We start from the raw sequence: 15072 nt of genomic DNA, 5'->3' as shown, positions 1-15072 counted from the left end.
CCTGTACATCCCCATAGAAGGGTTTTAGACTGGAATGTTGTCCTGCTGCCAGCAGGGAAGGTTGCCTGTTGAAAGTAGAGGTGTCTAATAGGAATGAGGAAATGTTAAATAACGTCAAAACTCATGGCTCCAGGATTTTTACTACCACCTCATTAGAGACATTATGACAGATTTTTATTCCATATTAAAGAATGCAAAACAACCAGGCAAATGTCCGATGGTTAACATGGAAATAAAATATCTTCATTTAAAATACAACTGCGTAAAACAAGTATGAAACATTTTTTTTCCCAGTAAATATAATTCCAATGTGGTGTTTGAACTGACCTTTACATTAGATGTTGCTAACAACACAACTAATCCACACTTACAAAGACGTTAAAGGTAATTAGTCAGTAAATTAGATTATGTGCAATAAAAGGAAATGGCACATGAAATAAGTGTTTAACAGTTTTAACAGAATATTTTAATTATTGGTAAGAAAAGCCTTTTTTTGGTAATGAAGTTTCAAAATGTCTCCTGTATGTACAACCCCAATTGTTGAGACAGTGAAGTTGGGATGTTGTGCAACTCCTGTTCAAGCTTTATGCAACTGAATCCACTACAAAGACAAGATATGTATTAATCAAGCTGACAAACTCTATTGTTTTTTGCAAATATTCACTCACTTTGAATTTGATGCTTGCAAAACTGACACAAGGGGATGTTTACCGCTGTGTCACATCACCTTTCCGTTCAACAGCAATCAATTAGCATTTGGGAACTGAGGACACAATTGTTGAAGGTTTGTAGGTGGAATTGTTTCCCATTCTTGCTTGATGTACAACTTCAGTTGCTCAACAGCCCGGGGTCTCAGTTGTCTCTGTTTCTGCTTCATAATGCAGAAACAGAGACTGCAGGCAGGCAGGCCAGTCTAGTACCTGCACTCTCTTACTACGAAGCCATGTGGTAATATTTATTACAGAAGCCACGTGGTAATATTTATTACAGAAGTCACGTGGTAATATTTATTACAGAAGTCACGTGGTAATATTTATTACAGAATGCCGGTTTTTAATGGAGTGCCTCCTGAGGGATCAAAGGTTACTGGCATTCCATGTTGGTTTTTGGCTTTGCCTCTTATGTGCAGAGATTTCTCCAGATTCTCTGAATCTTTTGATGGTATTATGAACTGTAGATGATGAAATCCCTAAAGTCCTTGCAGTTATATATTGAGAAACGTTGTTCTTAAACTGTTGGACTATTTACTCATGCAATTGTTCCCAAAGTGGTGAACCTGGCCCCATCCTTGCTTGTGACCGACTGAGCCTTTCGGGGATGCTCCTCTTATGTCCAGTCATGACACTCATCTGTTTCCAAATAAGAGGTTCACCTGTGGAATGTTCAAAACAGGTGATTTTTTAGCATTCTTCAACTTTCCCAGTCTTTGTTACCCCTGTCCCAGATTGTCCAGAACGTGCTGTAAGCATCAAATTCAAACTGAGTGAAAATTTGCTAAAAAACAATGCATTTTATCAGTTTGAACATTCAATATTTTGTTGTTGTAGTGTATTTAATTGCATGTAGGTGGAGGAGGATTTTCAAATCATTGTATTCTGTATTCAGTCACAAAGACTGCTCAAGTGAGATTGTGATTAATTTTTCAACACAAACCTTCTTTTGATCTTCAATCTTTCTCTTCTTTGGGATATTTTTAGATTGTTATTAAGTATGTTCTGGTGGACATCTCCATTCATCATTCTTCATTTGTAACCTTTGTAATAAGAAACTTTTTTCTATGTCATGAAGTAGGACTAATCAGCTATGCTAATGGCATGAATAGGAGCAAGGAGTCTTTTCTAAATAATTCATGGAATTATTTTGGGTTCTCTGTATGTGTGGATTCCTTTGTTTTTTCACTATCTGTGTAAGTTCATGTCAGTACATCCATTTGAAATATATTTTCTGAAAAAAAAGTTGATCTGCTCAAGACCTATTTCCCCACTGTAGATTTGTGATTTTCTTTATGCAGTATGTCGCAATGCAAAACTCACTTTGCCCTTTTCTTGCATTGTTAAAACTAGCCAGGGCTGTGGTATCCATAGGAGGAGACAAAACAGATTGGGAGTTTGATTTAAACCTTCGTGTGTGATGGCGTGTGAAAATGGGTAAATTAAACTTGTCATTACACCCCAAAGTATTCTTACCCCTGGGCGATTTATAGTTGAAGTAATATTTATATTACCAAAATATTCCTTATGGCTAGTAGTAATATTAGGGTTTTGGGGTGGGCCAAACAAAACCCAGACTTGAATTGGTTTTATACTGATAAAGATTTTTCCATTGATTAATTTAGAAGGGTATACATATATATTTTTAAATATTATTTTTAAATATTAAAAACAGTTTTTTTTTTATTGAGTTAATTTTCTTTTGAGAGATCAGAACAAACTTCTTGGTTGAATGCAAATAATTTTAAATCTCCTGCAGGTATGAAAAAGTTTGGACTTAACTGTGGTTGTCAAATATCTTGGAATAGTCTCTAAAAATAGAAAAGTGCCACATAAATGCAGTTTATGTTTTAATAAACTGGAACAGCTCTAAATCCACTGGCCCCATTTTCACCGGAAAATTCAGGGATAGTAATGCGTAGGGAGATAAGAGATAGGATTAAAAAATTATTAACAGTAACAATCAGGGCAAAAAGAGACCTTTTTAATATTCTAGTCAATTATACCAACATGATTTAATAATGATATTCTCATAATGATGAATTAGATATTAATAAAATAAGACATTTTACATTTCTGTCTCAAAAATGTATATATATATATATATATATATATATATATATATATATATATATATATGTGCCTGTTTCCATCAATATAGTGTCAGTGCTAAAGTGGTGCTGGTTGTTGCTTGGCACTGGTTCTTCCTTCTTCTTCCACTGCAAACTCAGAGTCTGGTACTGCTAAACTGGTTCTCTCTCAAAACCATCCATGAACTGTACCTCAAAACTCCAGACTTCGTTTCATTTTTACTTGTGTGTATAATTATATTGAATTAACTATATGTCTCTGTCTATATATTTAGCCATTTGTAATGCATCAAAATGACATTTGTTGTGAATTTCTGCTATATGAATAAGCTGAATGTAATTGAAGTTCTTAGGACAAAAACAGATTTTCAACATTACTAGCAACTAGGATTATTTATTTTCATCCTGGCCCTGCATAGAGGGTAAGTTGCAGACAACAGCTTCTGCAGCTGAAAGTATTGTTATTTTATTTTTATTAAATGAGTGAATCAGTGTGTATAATTTCTGGTCAGTGCTGATCAGAAGTCCATGAACAGTAGAAAACGTACTGTTATTGTTACCAAATTAAGCTTGTGATGGTACATCTGTTTGCAAAAGGTTATTGGTAATGTCTACCTCATATAGTCGCCGGCAAGTGTATAGAGACATTTTAAGTGTTGTAATGTGGCACCAAACTTGCTCTCTGAAAGTGGGAAGCTGCACAAAATAATTTAAAATTAGGTAAAAACTGTTCCTAGCTCCATCTGGTTTAGCTATGGAACCATATAGTGGAAAATCCCTTCATGTTCAGGTGCACGGATGATGGGGATAAACTGATGCCAAGAAAGTTTCATTTAAAATTCAGTCCTCACAGATATAGTAAATGTGACTGTACCAGACCGAAGCTTGATTTCCTGTGTGTGTGTGTGTGTGTGTGTGTGTTCCATGGATATTCAATACAGAGAGGAAGAGTGTGCTCTCCAAAGCTAAATGTCACACCTGTCATTGGCTGTGTGGATAAGAAGGCTCAATTATCCCTCCTCATAAACCCACCACTCTTCCTTTTGTTCCTTTTTTCTCCACGTTTCTTCTGTGTTCTCATCTTTCTGTCCTCACATTCTCCTTTTCAGTATTTTCATGATTCATACAGGTAATTAACAAGAGCTCTTCCACAGTCTGTTGATATGAGCTTAGTTAGCAGGTGGACTTATTTCACTACAGATCTTCACGTTTTTGGTAAAAGGAATAGTTGTCATTGCTGCTTCTTATGGCGCCGCTGCCATAATAAACCCAGGAAATATAAGAAAAGGTAAAAAAATATCAGTGCTTCACTCGTTATTTTAAAGAACCGTGGATATGATGTATTTAGGTTCTTGGTAATTATTTCTAATCGAGACGTGTTTCTTCTATCTGAATTGCAAATCATTTTCTGTTATTGCATCCAAAGGTTCCACAAAATGATTAACATGATGAAGAACACATTTTTGAAAATTCAATCTGCAGCAAAATTTTGTTCACCAATGATTAAAGGTTGTTTTCACCCAGGCTTGATGATTTTGTGTGCAATTTCTGTCCAGGCATCTATTGATTTCAACTGATTTCATGACAAGAATCTTACCAGAGAAACACATACAGATGTTTATAAGACTGTGTAAAGTAATGTGACTTTACACATCAGGTTGTTAGAATATTTTTTTGAATATAACAATTACATTTATTGTGATAGGAAGACAAATCAATATACTGTTTAATCTTTACTATGAATATTAAGTTGATAAAATATTGTAAGGGAAATGTCAACAAACAAACAAAAAAATAAATGATACAGGATTGCCAAATTTTTTTTCTCTAAGGCTTGAGAGTCGGTCAACCTCGGCTGCCAAGAATTCCAACTTCAGCCGATAAAAATTCATGCTGAAAAATTCATTGACAGGTTTGCAAATATCAGCAATGTTTGCTGCATCTGAACATGATGCAAATATTAGGCATCTCTGGCCTTTAGATATTTGCACTGTACCTGAAACACAACAGTTGTGTCATGTGAATCTAAATTAAATCTTGCAGTCAAAGTTTTACCTGCCTGTTTTAACTAGCTTCAGCAAGAGAGATCAGAGAGTGTTGGCATTTCTGCTGAGAGAGCAGCAAATCCCCCACCGTGCCTTGCTCAAAGTGGCTAAGAAGAAATGGAACTGTGGCTGGCTAGCAGCTCCGGCAATTCCTTTCAAGCCCCTCCACTTGTACTGTTCCAGGGCTTGAACTCTAGAAGAGGGCGGATTATTTTTTTCTCTTTCCAGCAGCAAATCCTTAGGAAGGTGAAGGCAGAAAATCTGAGAGCAGAGTTAATTGTAGTTTATTGGTTAGACTATGAATTCAAAAGTCATCTGTGTGACTAAAAACAGAGGCACAAGCTGCATTTTATAATACCAATGCTATGGTAATGGAAATGATCAACTATGTATTATTTTAGGGGACTTGTAAGGATTGTTAAATCTCATTTTAACAAGAATTTAGATTGATAACATTCTCTAGAAATGTCAAAACAATAAATTCTCTTTGCCGTTTGCATGAAAAAAATGTATAAGTCTTATCTACCTTTCGTTTAAATCTGTAAGGTAAACACTGACGACAAAGGCTAAAACCATTGTAACTTTTATATACCTAAATGAAAAATCTAATAAAACAGTTCAATTTTGTTGGAAACCAGCAGGTGCTCAAGTAAAACAGTTTCATTCCTCATTTGATGCATTGTGAAAACTTTAAATTTGGATCAGTTACAAAAATTCAACCACCCCATCTAACATTAACTCTGACTAGACAACACACGAAGAAGGAACACCTGGAAGGTTTCCAAGATATCACCAGCAGGTCCTTGACTTTCTTTGTGTGTATGGGTCTGTGGATTTGTTTTTCCATTCATCCAGTAAGTTTAAATTCGAATTGAAGCTAAGTGGACTCCAATTGGTAATATCTATGATCCACTGCTGTCCTGCTGGTGGGGGCTGCTTTGCCATTATTTGGGGGGGTGATTAGTTTCTTAAAACCATGTAGGTCTTACCTGTTTGTGATTATATTACAGCTTCATGGAGCAGTAAGCCTCATGATCCAAACATTTCAGTTTCCTCTCACATTCTAAGGAATTTTAGACCACTCTTATTTCCTACATTACTTCGGGTAATTTAGGTTTACAGACATTTGTTTCTGCACAGCTCTGTAAAGGCCCTACTTCAGCTTTGGGTTGAGGTCTGGACTTTGACTGGACCATTGTAATACACTCATTTCTTTTCTTTTTCAGCCATTCTGCAATTGCTTTTGTAATCATTTCCTGGTTAATGACCCAGTTTGGACCAAGATGGACAAATGGTTACACATTTTCACTCAACATAACAGATGGGTTGATTGCAAGGTAGCTAGCTATTGTTTCTGAAAAGAAAGCCCATATCATTAGCTTTCCACTACCATGCTTAACAGTTTGGTGACATGGTGGGTACAACACTCAACATGGACCAGAGGAAGCAAAGGAAAGAGTTGTCTCAGGAGATTAAAAAGACCTTTACACTTAAGCATGTTAAGGGGAAAGGTTATAAGACCATTTCCAAGCAGCTTCATGTTCCTGTGACCACAGGTGCACATATTATTCAGAAATTTAAGATCCATGGAACTGTAGCCAACCTTCCTGGACGTGGCCGAAGGAGGAACATTTATGACAAAACAAAGAGACGCATAATACGAACGGTGACAAAAGAGCCCAGAAAAACTTCTAAAGAGATGAAAGGTGAACTTCCAGCTCAAGGAACATCAGTGTCAGATCGCACCATCCAACGTTGTTTGAGGCAAAGTGGATTTAATGGGAGACGACCAAGGAGGACACCATTGTTGAAAACAATTCATAAAAAAGCCAGACTTGAATTTGCCAAACTACATGTTGACAAGCCACAAAGCTTGAACTTTTTGGCAACGCACATCAGCTCTATGTTCGCAGAAGGAAAAATGAAGCATATGAAGAAAAGAACACTGTCCCTACTGTGAAAGATGGAGGATGCTCTGTTATGTTCTAGGGCTGATTTGCTGCATCTGGCACAGGGTGTCATGAATCTGTGCAGGGTATAATGAAATCTCAAGACTATCAAGGGATTCTAGAGAGAAATGTGCTGCCCACTGTCAGAAAGCTTGGTCTCAGTCGCAGGTCATGGGTCTTGCAACAGGATAATGACCCAAAACACAGCTAAAAACATGCAAGAATGGCTAAGAGGAAAACATTGGACTACTCTAAAGTGGCCTTCTATGAGCCCTGACCTAAATACTATTGAGCATCTTTGGAAGGAGCTGAAACATGCCGTCTGGAAAAGACACCCTTCAAACTTGAGACAACTGGAGCAGTTTGCTCATGAGGAGTGGGCCAAAATACCTGCTGAGAGGTGCAGTAGTCTCATTGACAGTTATAGGAATCATCTGATTGCAGTGATTGCCTCAAAATGTAGTGCAACAAAATATTAAGCTAAGAGTACCATCATTTTTGTCCAGGCCAGTTTCATGAGTTTATTTTTTTAAATAATTATGTTGAAGCATGTTTGAAATGTTTCATTTGTTCATTTTCATAGAATTTTTATTCATTATTACCTTTGTCAGATTCAAGTTATTTCTGTGACCACTGTGGGCTTTTCTTTCATTAACCAAGGGGTACCAACAATTTTGTCCATGTGTGTAAGATGCTTTCTCCTGTAACCCAAAAAAGCTTGTTCAGTCGTTCTAGTTTTAGTTTCTTGTTGTTCCGCTGTGAACTTTGCCTTTCAACATGTTACCTGGTTCAACTTACCTCAGCTACTGCTGAGCTTAACTAATACATTTAAAGGAATTTAAAACATGATACCCAGCATTTGAATCTATTTGGTTCTTTTCATTGGAGAGCAAAGGTTTTGCAGAGGATATTGAACCGCTTATTGGATGCGGGATATAAAAGGTCTAAAGTTAGATTTAAAAAAAATGCATTCCACAGGGCCCCGTCTTCAGGTATTGCCTTTGTAATCAGTGGGGTCACAGAGCTGACTTTCAAATTTCATAAAACAGTTTCTCGTTTGTTCTCCCAGAGTAAATGTCCCTGCCAATTTTCTGGGAAGGAGGATGGAGGCAGACTGAGTGACAGATGGATCGATGGAAAGAAAATTTAAGGGAGAACAAAAATGGTGGTTATTGTTAGGGTGGGTGGTGGAGGAGCAGGGTAGATGAAATGACCATGCTGAAGAAAAAAATGTTTTCAGGAGCAGAGAGTGATGGTGGGTGCTCAGAACAAGCTCGCTGTCAGTACTAATAGACTAAGAAAGACGGAGGGAGGCTAAAAAAGTGAGAGATGTTAAGGCCAAACAACCTGCCAGCAGCTGTAACAGTACAGAGCCCAGATCAGCTGCCATTGTCTAAGTGGAAGAGAAAGAAACCTATCTGGAAACGGTCTGAGTGTGGTCTGAAAAATGTTTCAAACAAACTGATGCTATTGTGTTCAGATACAGATGATGTAGAGATGGAGTCAGTGCTTCCTCAAAGGTTCAGTCACCTCCAGTGACCACCCAAACAAGAGTTACTATCACATGGTTTTTCTCCAGGTAGTCTTTTTTTGGGGTTTTTTCCTGGCTGTGGGGTAGTTTAATGAGTCACACTGATAAATGCGGTTAAGCTTTAAAGCCGCTGTTAAACTGTTTTCTATCATCCTAAGTATGTTGGTGTTTTAAAAAACTCTTGTTACACAGATCTAACAGAGACTTTACATCTTTACAGCACGTATATTGCTTTTATGTGCTCATGTTTTGAATAGAATAGGCTATGTGTATTGGTATCTAGGGTGGGGTAGGTATTACTTTTGGTGTAAAGTCTCCCTCCTGAATTTTCTTTCCTCATGTATATGCATAAACTGAAAATTCAGAGCTGTGAGTGCCACCAAGTATTCTGATAATCAATAACCAGTAGATGGTGCAGACAAAGCATAACAGTAAATGAGATTAAGGAATGCAATCATTGGATAACTGCTGGCATATCTGAGTAGCAGTTTTGCTCATGATGCAGAATTTTTGAACTGTCAAAAAACTTTGTGGCAGCCTGGTTTAGCTGGTGATCAGATTATGCAAAATGCATATGAAGGCCATGCTGAAAGATTTTTTTACCTAAAGCAGTTTATCTTCTAACTCTAACCCATTGTAACTGATGGGAAATGTACAGCAGGTGACGAAGGTAAAGCATTCATAGGTTCCAACCTGAGTTTGTGTCCTTGTGACATTGTTGGCTATTATATCTAAACACCAAAGAATCTAAAAGATGTTAGAGTAAAAAGACAAAAGTCATCTGATTTTTTTTCAATTATTAGCCAATTTTTTATGCACTCTGTTTTTCACATTTCTTATGCTGCAAAAATGCATTCAAACACAGTTTAAAGGATGAACACTCTGAAGAAAACAATAAGCATATTTCTAACAGAAGTGGTCTTAACTTTAGTTTAATCATATGACTAAATGTAGTAATCCCAGGAGTAGAATTTTAGGGTGCTTATCCAGTTAAAGTTTTTATTCGGACATTCTGACCATGAGAACCAGGTATAATGTTTTGTTTTAACCTTCTTCCTACTTTTAGGATTTGTGCTTGTTTTACCACAACCATTTTCTAACAACAATATCATCACTTTAACTTATTTCAACGTTTGTGTTTCTATTTGTCCTCTTCTTAAGTCCTGCCATTCAGCCTAAACCTTTCACCAAGCAGAAGGAATTCTGACAAGGTTAATTAATAAACCAATAAATTCAGTTCTCTTCCTTCTATTCATGCAACACCACTAAAAAAAAATTCTGAAATTAACTAAAAAGACTGATGAAAGAGGAGGATAGTTTTTTTGCCAGCTTCTTAAATCACTCTTTCTACCTCCTCCTCTGTGACATAGTATTTTTGTCAGCTATTTGACCAAAGTTACCTGAACTATAGTCATTTAGTTTTAGCAGGTTGATGCCTGATGTTCAAAGCTGGCTATGAAGAAATGCCATTAGAGATACTGGTCATCTTCATGTAGTGTTGGCTAATCTAAACTTTACTACAGAAACTCGATTTTTTTTTTTTATTCTATGTGTTTACAGAATAGGTTTATATGACAAGGCTGAGACCTTTTACACAGACCTGTATTAAGCTTTAAAGAGTCCATGTAGAGGTTGATAAATATAAAGAGCTTTCTGACTCATTTCTGGGCTCATACGTTTTGTGTTATTGATATTGATCTTTTGTTTATACCTCAAGTTCACCCGGAAATGTGTAAAATCTTTCCTGTAAAGTCTGGATTTGGGGTCAGGAGGAATGAGTGTAGAGAAGTGTTTATAATTGTTAAACACTGTTTTCTATCTTTCTGTGCTTCCTGTATAGCTTGGTGACATTTCTAAAGAGATTGTCTTTCATTGGACCCTTTGTTGTCTCCCCAGATATCCGTGGCCTGCAGGGTTTCCTCGATCAGACATCCCGTCAAGGTGTTGATGTTGCGTTGCAGAGGGTGGACAGGAACATCAGTAAAGTCTTCACCAACCTCTTCAGCACCATGAGGACGGAGGAGCTGAACCGGTACCGGGACACGTTACGCAGAGCCATCCTTCTGCTCAGTCCGCAGGGGGCGCATACATTCATCCAGCAGGTCGGTCTTTATTTCATTTTCCTTCAAAAACACTTTAAAAGAGGCTGTTTACTTGAAGACAGTTTCTGTGAGAACAAGCTAATGACTGCTCATACAGCACATATTTAGGCATGTCATTATGCCTGAAAGCTGAAATTTAATGTGCATTTGTGTTTGCATGGATTTAAATGAGTCGAATATGTGACTGGAGAGGATATTTCAGGCATTTGGCTTCGCATTTTATTTGGTTGTTAGATTCGTGTATGTGTGTGCCAGCATTCACATGCATAATGGGCAACCAAATGCTTTCAAATGTTTCTCCCATCTATTTTCTTGCCACAACACAAATATAAATGAACAGGAACAGATAAAAAGAAGACATACCATATTTTTTTATGAGTTTGGACCAAGATAAATTTGAGCTGGACGGTGAAAATGCTCACCCCTACCATATGACAAATGACATTGCATGATGACGAAACCTACTTTGCTAGTGCTAGTGATGTATGGTGGGGCTTGATTTTTTTCCATTAGCATCCACTACAAACATGTTTTTTTGTTTGCTTGCTTGTTTGTTCCGTTGGAAATATGGCAAAATGTGTTGCAGAGTTTTGTGGGAACAACAGAATAGACAGAGTAGTGTGAATATACATGACCCAATCAGTTACTGTCACATCTCCTGTTGGTGAAGCAACACCTCTCCGCTTCCATTGTCCAATTTTAGCCCAATAATGCCCCATAAATCCATGTCAAGCAGTCAAAAATGCTTTGTGTATATCTGCAGGCAGAAACAATCCACTGGGTTATTCTGAGAATGAACATCAAACATTAGATTGGACGGGACAAGGGGTGAGTTGGCACAGAGAAGAAAAAACACTGTGCTGGTAGCAACAAACTACCAAAGCTCCTACTTTCATTCAGGTGCTCACTTATCAGTTAATCATTTAATTTCATTAGAATCACCTGGCTGCTACTCGTCCATTTAAATCTTCCAGAAGCAGAAACTGGACTTTGGTTTCATGTCTGTTTAATAAATAATGACAATGTGGAATCTGCTGCATGTTTTACTACAAGTAAGGTTGGATTTTAGTAAATTTATACCAGATTAGTTTAAAGTCAAACTAAATCCCAAATCATATTTTTTGCAGATAAACTGTATAAATTGGGCATTAAGGGTGCTATCTTTATGTTACTGTGCAACCTTTTGCATTTTAATGTAATCCTATTTAATTCTGCAATATTTATCCTAAAACTGTCTTAGAGCTGCTCTCTTTGGTTGAACGGTGGCTACTGCAGTTACATTTTTCTATTGGTTCAAACGGTTCAGCTTGGTAAATTTCTACGTCACAGCCGTGCATCTGTGTATAAAAACATCTCACTCAGACACGCCTCAGTAGTGAGTCAGGAGTTGGATCTGTGAGCATTGATCATAGTGTTTTATGCTTTATACCTTCGATCATGTGCTTAACTTGAGATAATAGAAATCTACATGTAAATGTAAACTTCCTTAAAGTTTGTTACTGCTTTGAACATTAGCCCATGTTAGCAATGTGCTGCAAACATCACTTTACCAATCAGAACCTGGAGCCAGTGGCTCCAACTGATAGGCTCAGGTCCGCTGGGCTCCATAAAGCCTCCCATAACCTCTGATGTCAAGGGAGGTGAAAAGTCCTCCACTTCAAAAGATCTATCTATAGTGAAACTACCACCGTCGCTCTACTCACTCTCCATGTTTCAGTATGTTAATTGAGCTAGCTCCCCCTTTCCCTCATCTTCCTAACTATACCCTCATCTATCCCCCTCCTCTCCACACACTCGGCCTTGCCCCTCAGAATCTCTTGGCACTGCCCACTTTGGTGGCCTTTTTCGAAATTTGTCTGGGCACGGTATTATGCTTTTACATGGGGTTTACTTTCACTGTAACTATATGAAAACCATTAAATTGCCTGTGGTTTTTCAGAGTGGGTAGTCATTTAATAATTCAACATTTATTTATAGCCAATCAAGCACTTTTGAACTGAATAATATTGAATATTAAATCAGGCTATCTGATGATATCTTACTGTGATAACTTGTCTAGAATGTGTAGGATAAGATTTAGAGAACGGTTGAAGCTTCTTACAAAGAAACTTTGAACGTACGACCTGCTCTTGAGCTGAGATACTGAAAACGCTGGTTTATGTGTGAGAATAGTTAAGATCAAGAAACACTGAGTTTTTAGTGGAAACATCAGTGAGTCTGAAAAGACAAATTTGAGAGTTTTGAAGGAACAAGCGTAGAGGATATCTAAAAAGCAAACAAGAGTATAGATGCATAATAAAGTGCATTAATGAACCAAAGCCAAGTGTCTGTGGTGGGAGGAGAAGATCTCAGGTGGGAAGAAATGACTGTTTGAGGAGATCAAGAGAGTGTACATGAAAAATTGCTGCATATTTGTCCATGTTCTTTCTGCTTTGTTCATCTCGGATCAGTGATCATTTGTTCACCTGCCCTGTGTGTGTGGGGGGGCCACCTGCACTGACAGACAGAGCTGATTTTGCCACAGACACCTTTCTAGAAGCTTTTGCAAATGAGCTGCTGTGTTTTGCTCAACATTTATGAGCCATTTCATTTTTCAGGGGAACTTCTGTCCATGGATCAAACCACAGTGTGTAAAGGTTTTTAATTATTTACAATGTCTTTGTAGGAGTCTTAGAGTAATGCAGTGTGGAGATTTTATTTAAGTCTGACATGTTGATAGCTGTTGATTTATAATAAAATGGTAATGATCTCTATAAATTTAAAAACAAAACAGAGGCTGAATACCAGGTGTATCTGTACAGGTGGTTTGTAGGCCGACATATCCGTTACTACCTTGTTTTGTACCTTTTGGCTTGGAATAATTGATGGATTTAGTAAATAGGTCCAACATGCTCCTGTTGCGATGATTATCAGGTGACCTTGTGCATTATTTTACTAAAAACAAATTCGTAAGCTTCCAGATGAAAGTACAAAAGAAGATTATTTTATTTACATCGGCGACTACAAAAACTAACAAGATACACAAGATGGGTTGACCTCTAACCTTATTCTTGAATATTTTAAAGAAGAGTTTTAAATCTGTTAAAGTGGCTTGCATCAGTATACAGTCATATGCAATAAATTAGAATAATTTCATTTATTTCAGTAACTCAATTCACTCAGTTAATCACATTATATAGATTATTCCACACAGACTGATGTTTTAAAGCCTTTGTTTCTGTTAATTAGGACGATTTTCTGCTTATGAAAACAAGACATTTAAGATTAGAATTTTACATCAGAACAATAATAAAACATAGTTTTTAATACAGAAATGGGAGCTTAATAAAAAGTTTAAATGTTTAACACCTGCTTAAAATTGTTTTTTTCAAAAGATACTTTTAATCTGGCAAACGAGCCTCATCAAAACACATATTCTAATTTACTAAATATGACTGCAAAAGGTACAACCCCACCAGAAGCTCTGGAACAGTTTTTCTATGGCTGGAAGTTGAGTTTCTGTTGGTTTACAACCCTGTGAGGTGTTGAAATCTGCTTAATTAAATAATTGTCTTTAATATTTTAATGAATTCACTATTTGGTGATAACCAATCAGCAAAAAAAAAACACCTCATACACACTATCCAACACAGCGGAGAGGTGATGATGATTTGATACTGTTTTGCAGCAACAGGACCAGGGTGGCTTGCAGTCACGAGTCGACCTTGAGCTCTTTTGTATATCAAAGTATTCTAGAATCAAATGTGATTCTATCTGATGCTGAAGCTTAGACAAAACTGGGCCATCAACAGGACAGTCTCTCCAAACACTGTACACAGTAAAATGAGCAGTGTTCATTTAACACTTAAAGAGACAATTTCAACACTGAGCTGGTGAACATATGGTCCTGCCCTGTACAGTGTTAAAGTTACATTCCTCTCAGTGTTATGTTTTCAGAGTTGATTTTACACTGATTAGAGTTAAATTGAGTTATAGAGTAAAAATCATTTAACACTCACAATTGTTAATATACTTTTACTCTGTAAGATAAACAACACTCATAGTGTTAGTTAAATATGACACTGCTACTTTTTAAGTATTCTAAATAATCTACATTTTTTATTCTCAAGTGTAAAATCTATGTAACACTCGTTAATTAAATTTTACTCAAAACAATGTTAGTCTGTAACTAATCCAGTGTCAAAAAAATTACTCAATTATATAAGGTTTTATTATAAACCTATTAATATTTTTTACCAATATACTGCCAAACATTTGCAAAAATATAGGACAAAAAAAACAAAACATTATTTTCCTCGCCAATAATAAATTGCACTATGGCTTCAGCATTTTTAGCTATACAACTTTATTACTTTGAAGAACTTGACAACAGATAGTCCTTTGTAGTCAAACATTCAATAATCAACTGCAACCACCAATCTTTTGGAATTAACACATTTTACAATTCTAACTTTCAGAAGTGAAATACATTAAGGTGCAAGATCATCTTGAGAAGATAGCCACAAAAAGTGACTAACACCAAATAAAATTTCAAAGATTGCAAGGTTTTAAAAATAAAATTAATGTAAAGTAGGTACATTAATTGGTTATCTTGCTGTGACCTATATTGCCTCTTAGGTTGTTGCCATGTTACATTTGAAAAACT

The 15072-nt window shown here is 36.6% G+C and overlaps 1 protein-coding gene across 3 annotated transcripts in view; it reads left to right on the top strand.

The window, feature by feature from the left end:
* Window positions 1–15072, top strand: part of grid1b (glutamate receptor, ionotropic, delta 1b) — a 705375-nt gene that overhangs the window by 452016 nt on the left and 238287 nt on the right. For all 3 annotated transcript variants that reach the window (XM_047376999.1, XM_047376998.1, XM_047377000.1), the window contains one exon: window positions 10222–10427. In XM_047376999.1, coding sequence (XP_047232955.1) covers window positions 10222–10427 — 206 coding nt within the window. The remainder of the gene's footprint in view (window positions 1–10221; window positions 10428–15072) is intronic.

The sequence above is a fragment of the Girardinichthys multiradiatus genome, chromosome 10, assembly GCF_021462225.1.
Source record: "Girardinichthys multiradiatus isolate DD_20200921_A chromosome 10, DD_fGirMul_XY1, whole genome shotgun sequence".
NCBI classification, from domain to species: Eukaryota; Metazoa; Chordata; class Actinopteri; order Cyprinodontiformes; family Goodeidae; genus Girardinichthys; species Girardinichthys multiradiatus.
Note: the sequence above shows the minus strand (reverse complement) of the source record. Positions and strands in the feature narration are given on the sequence as shown.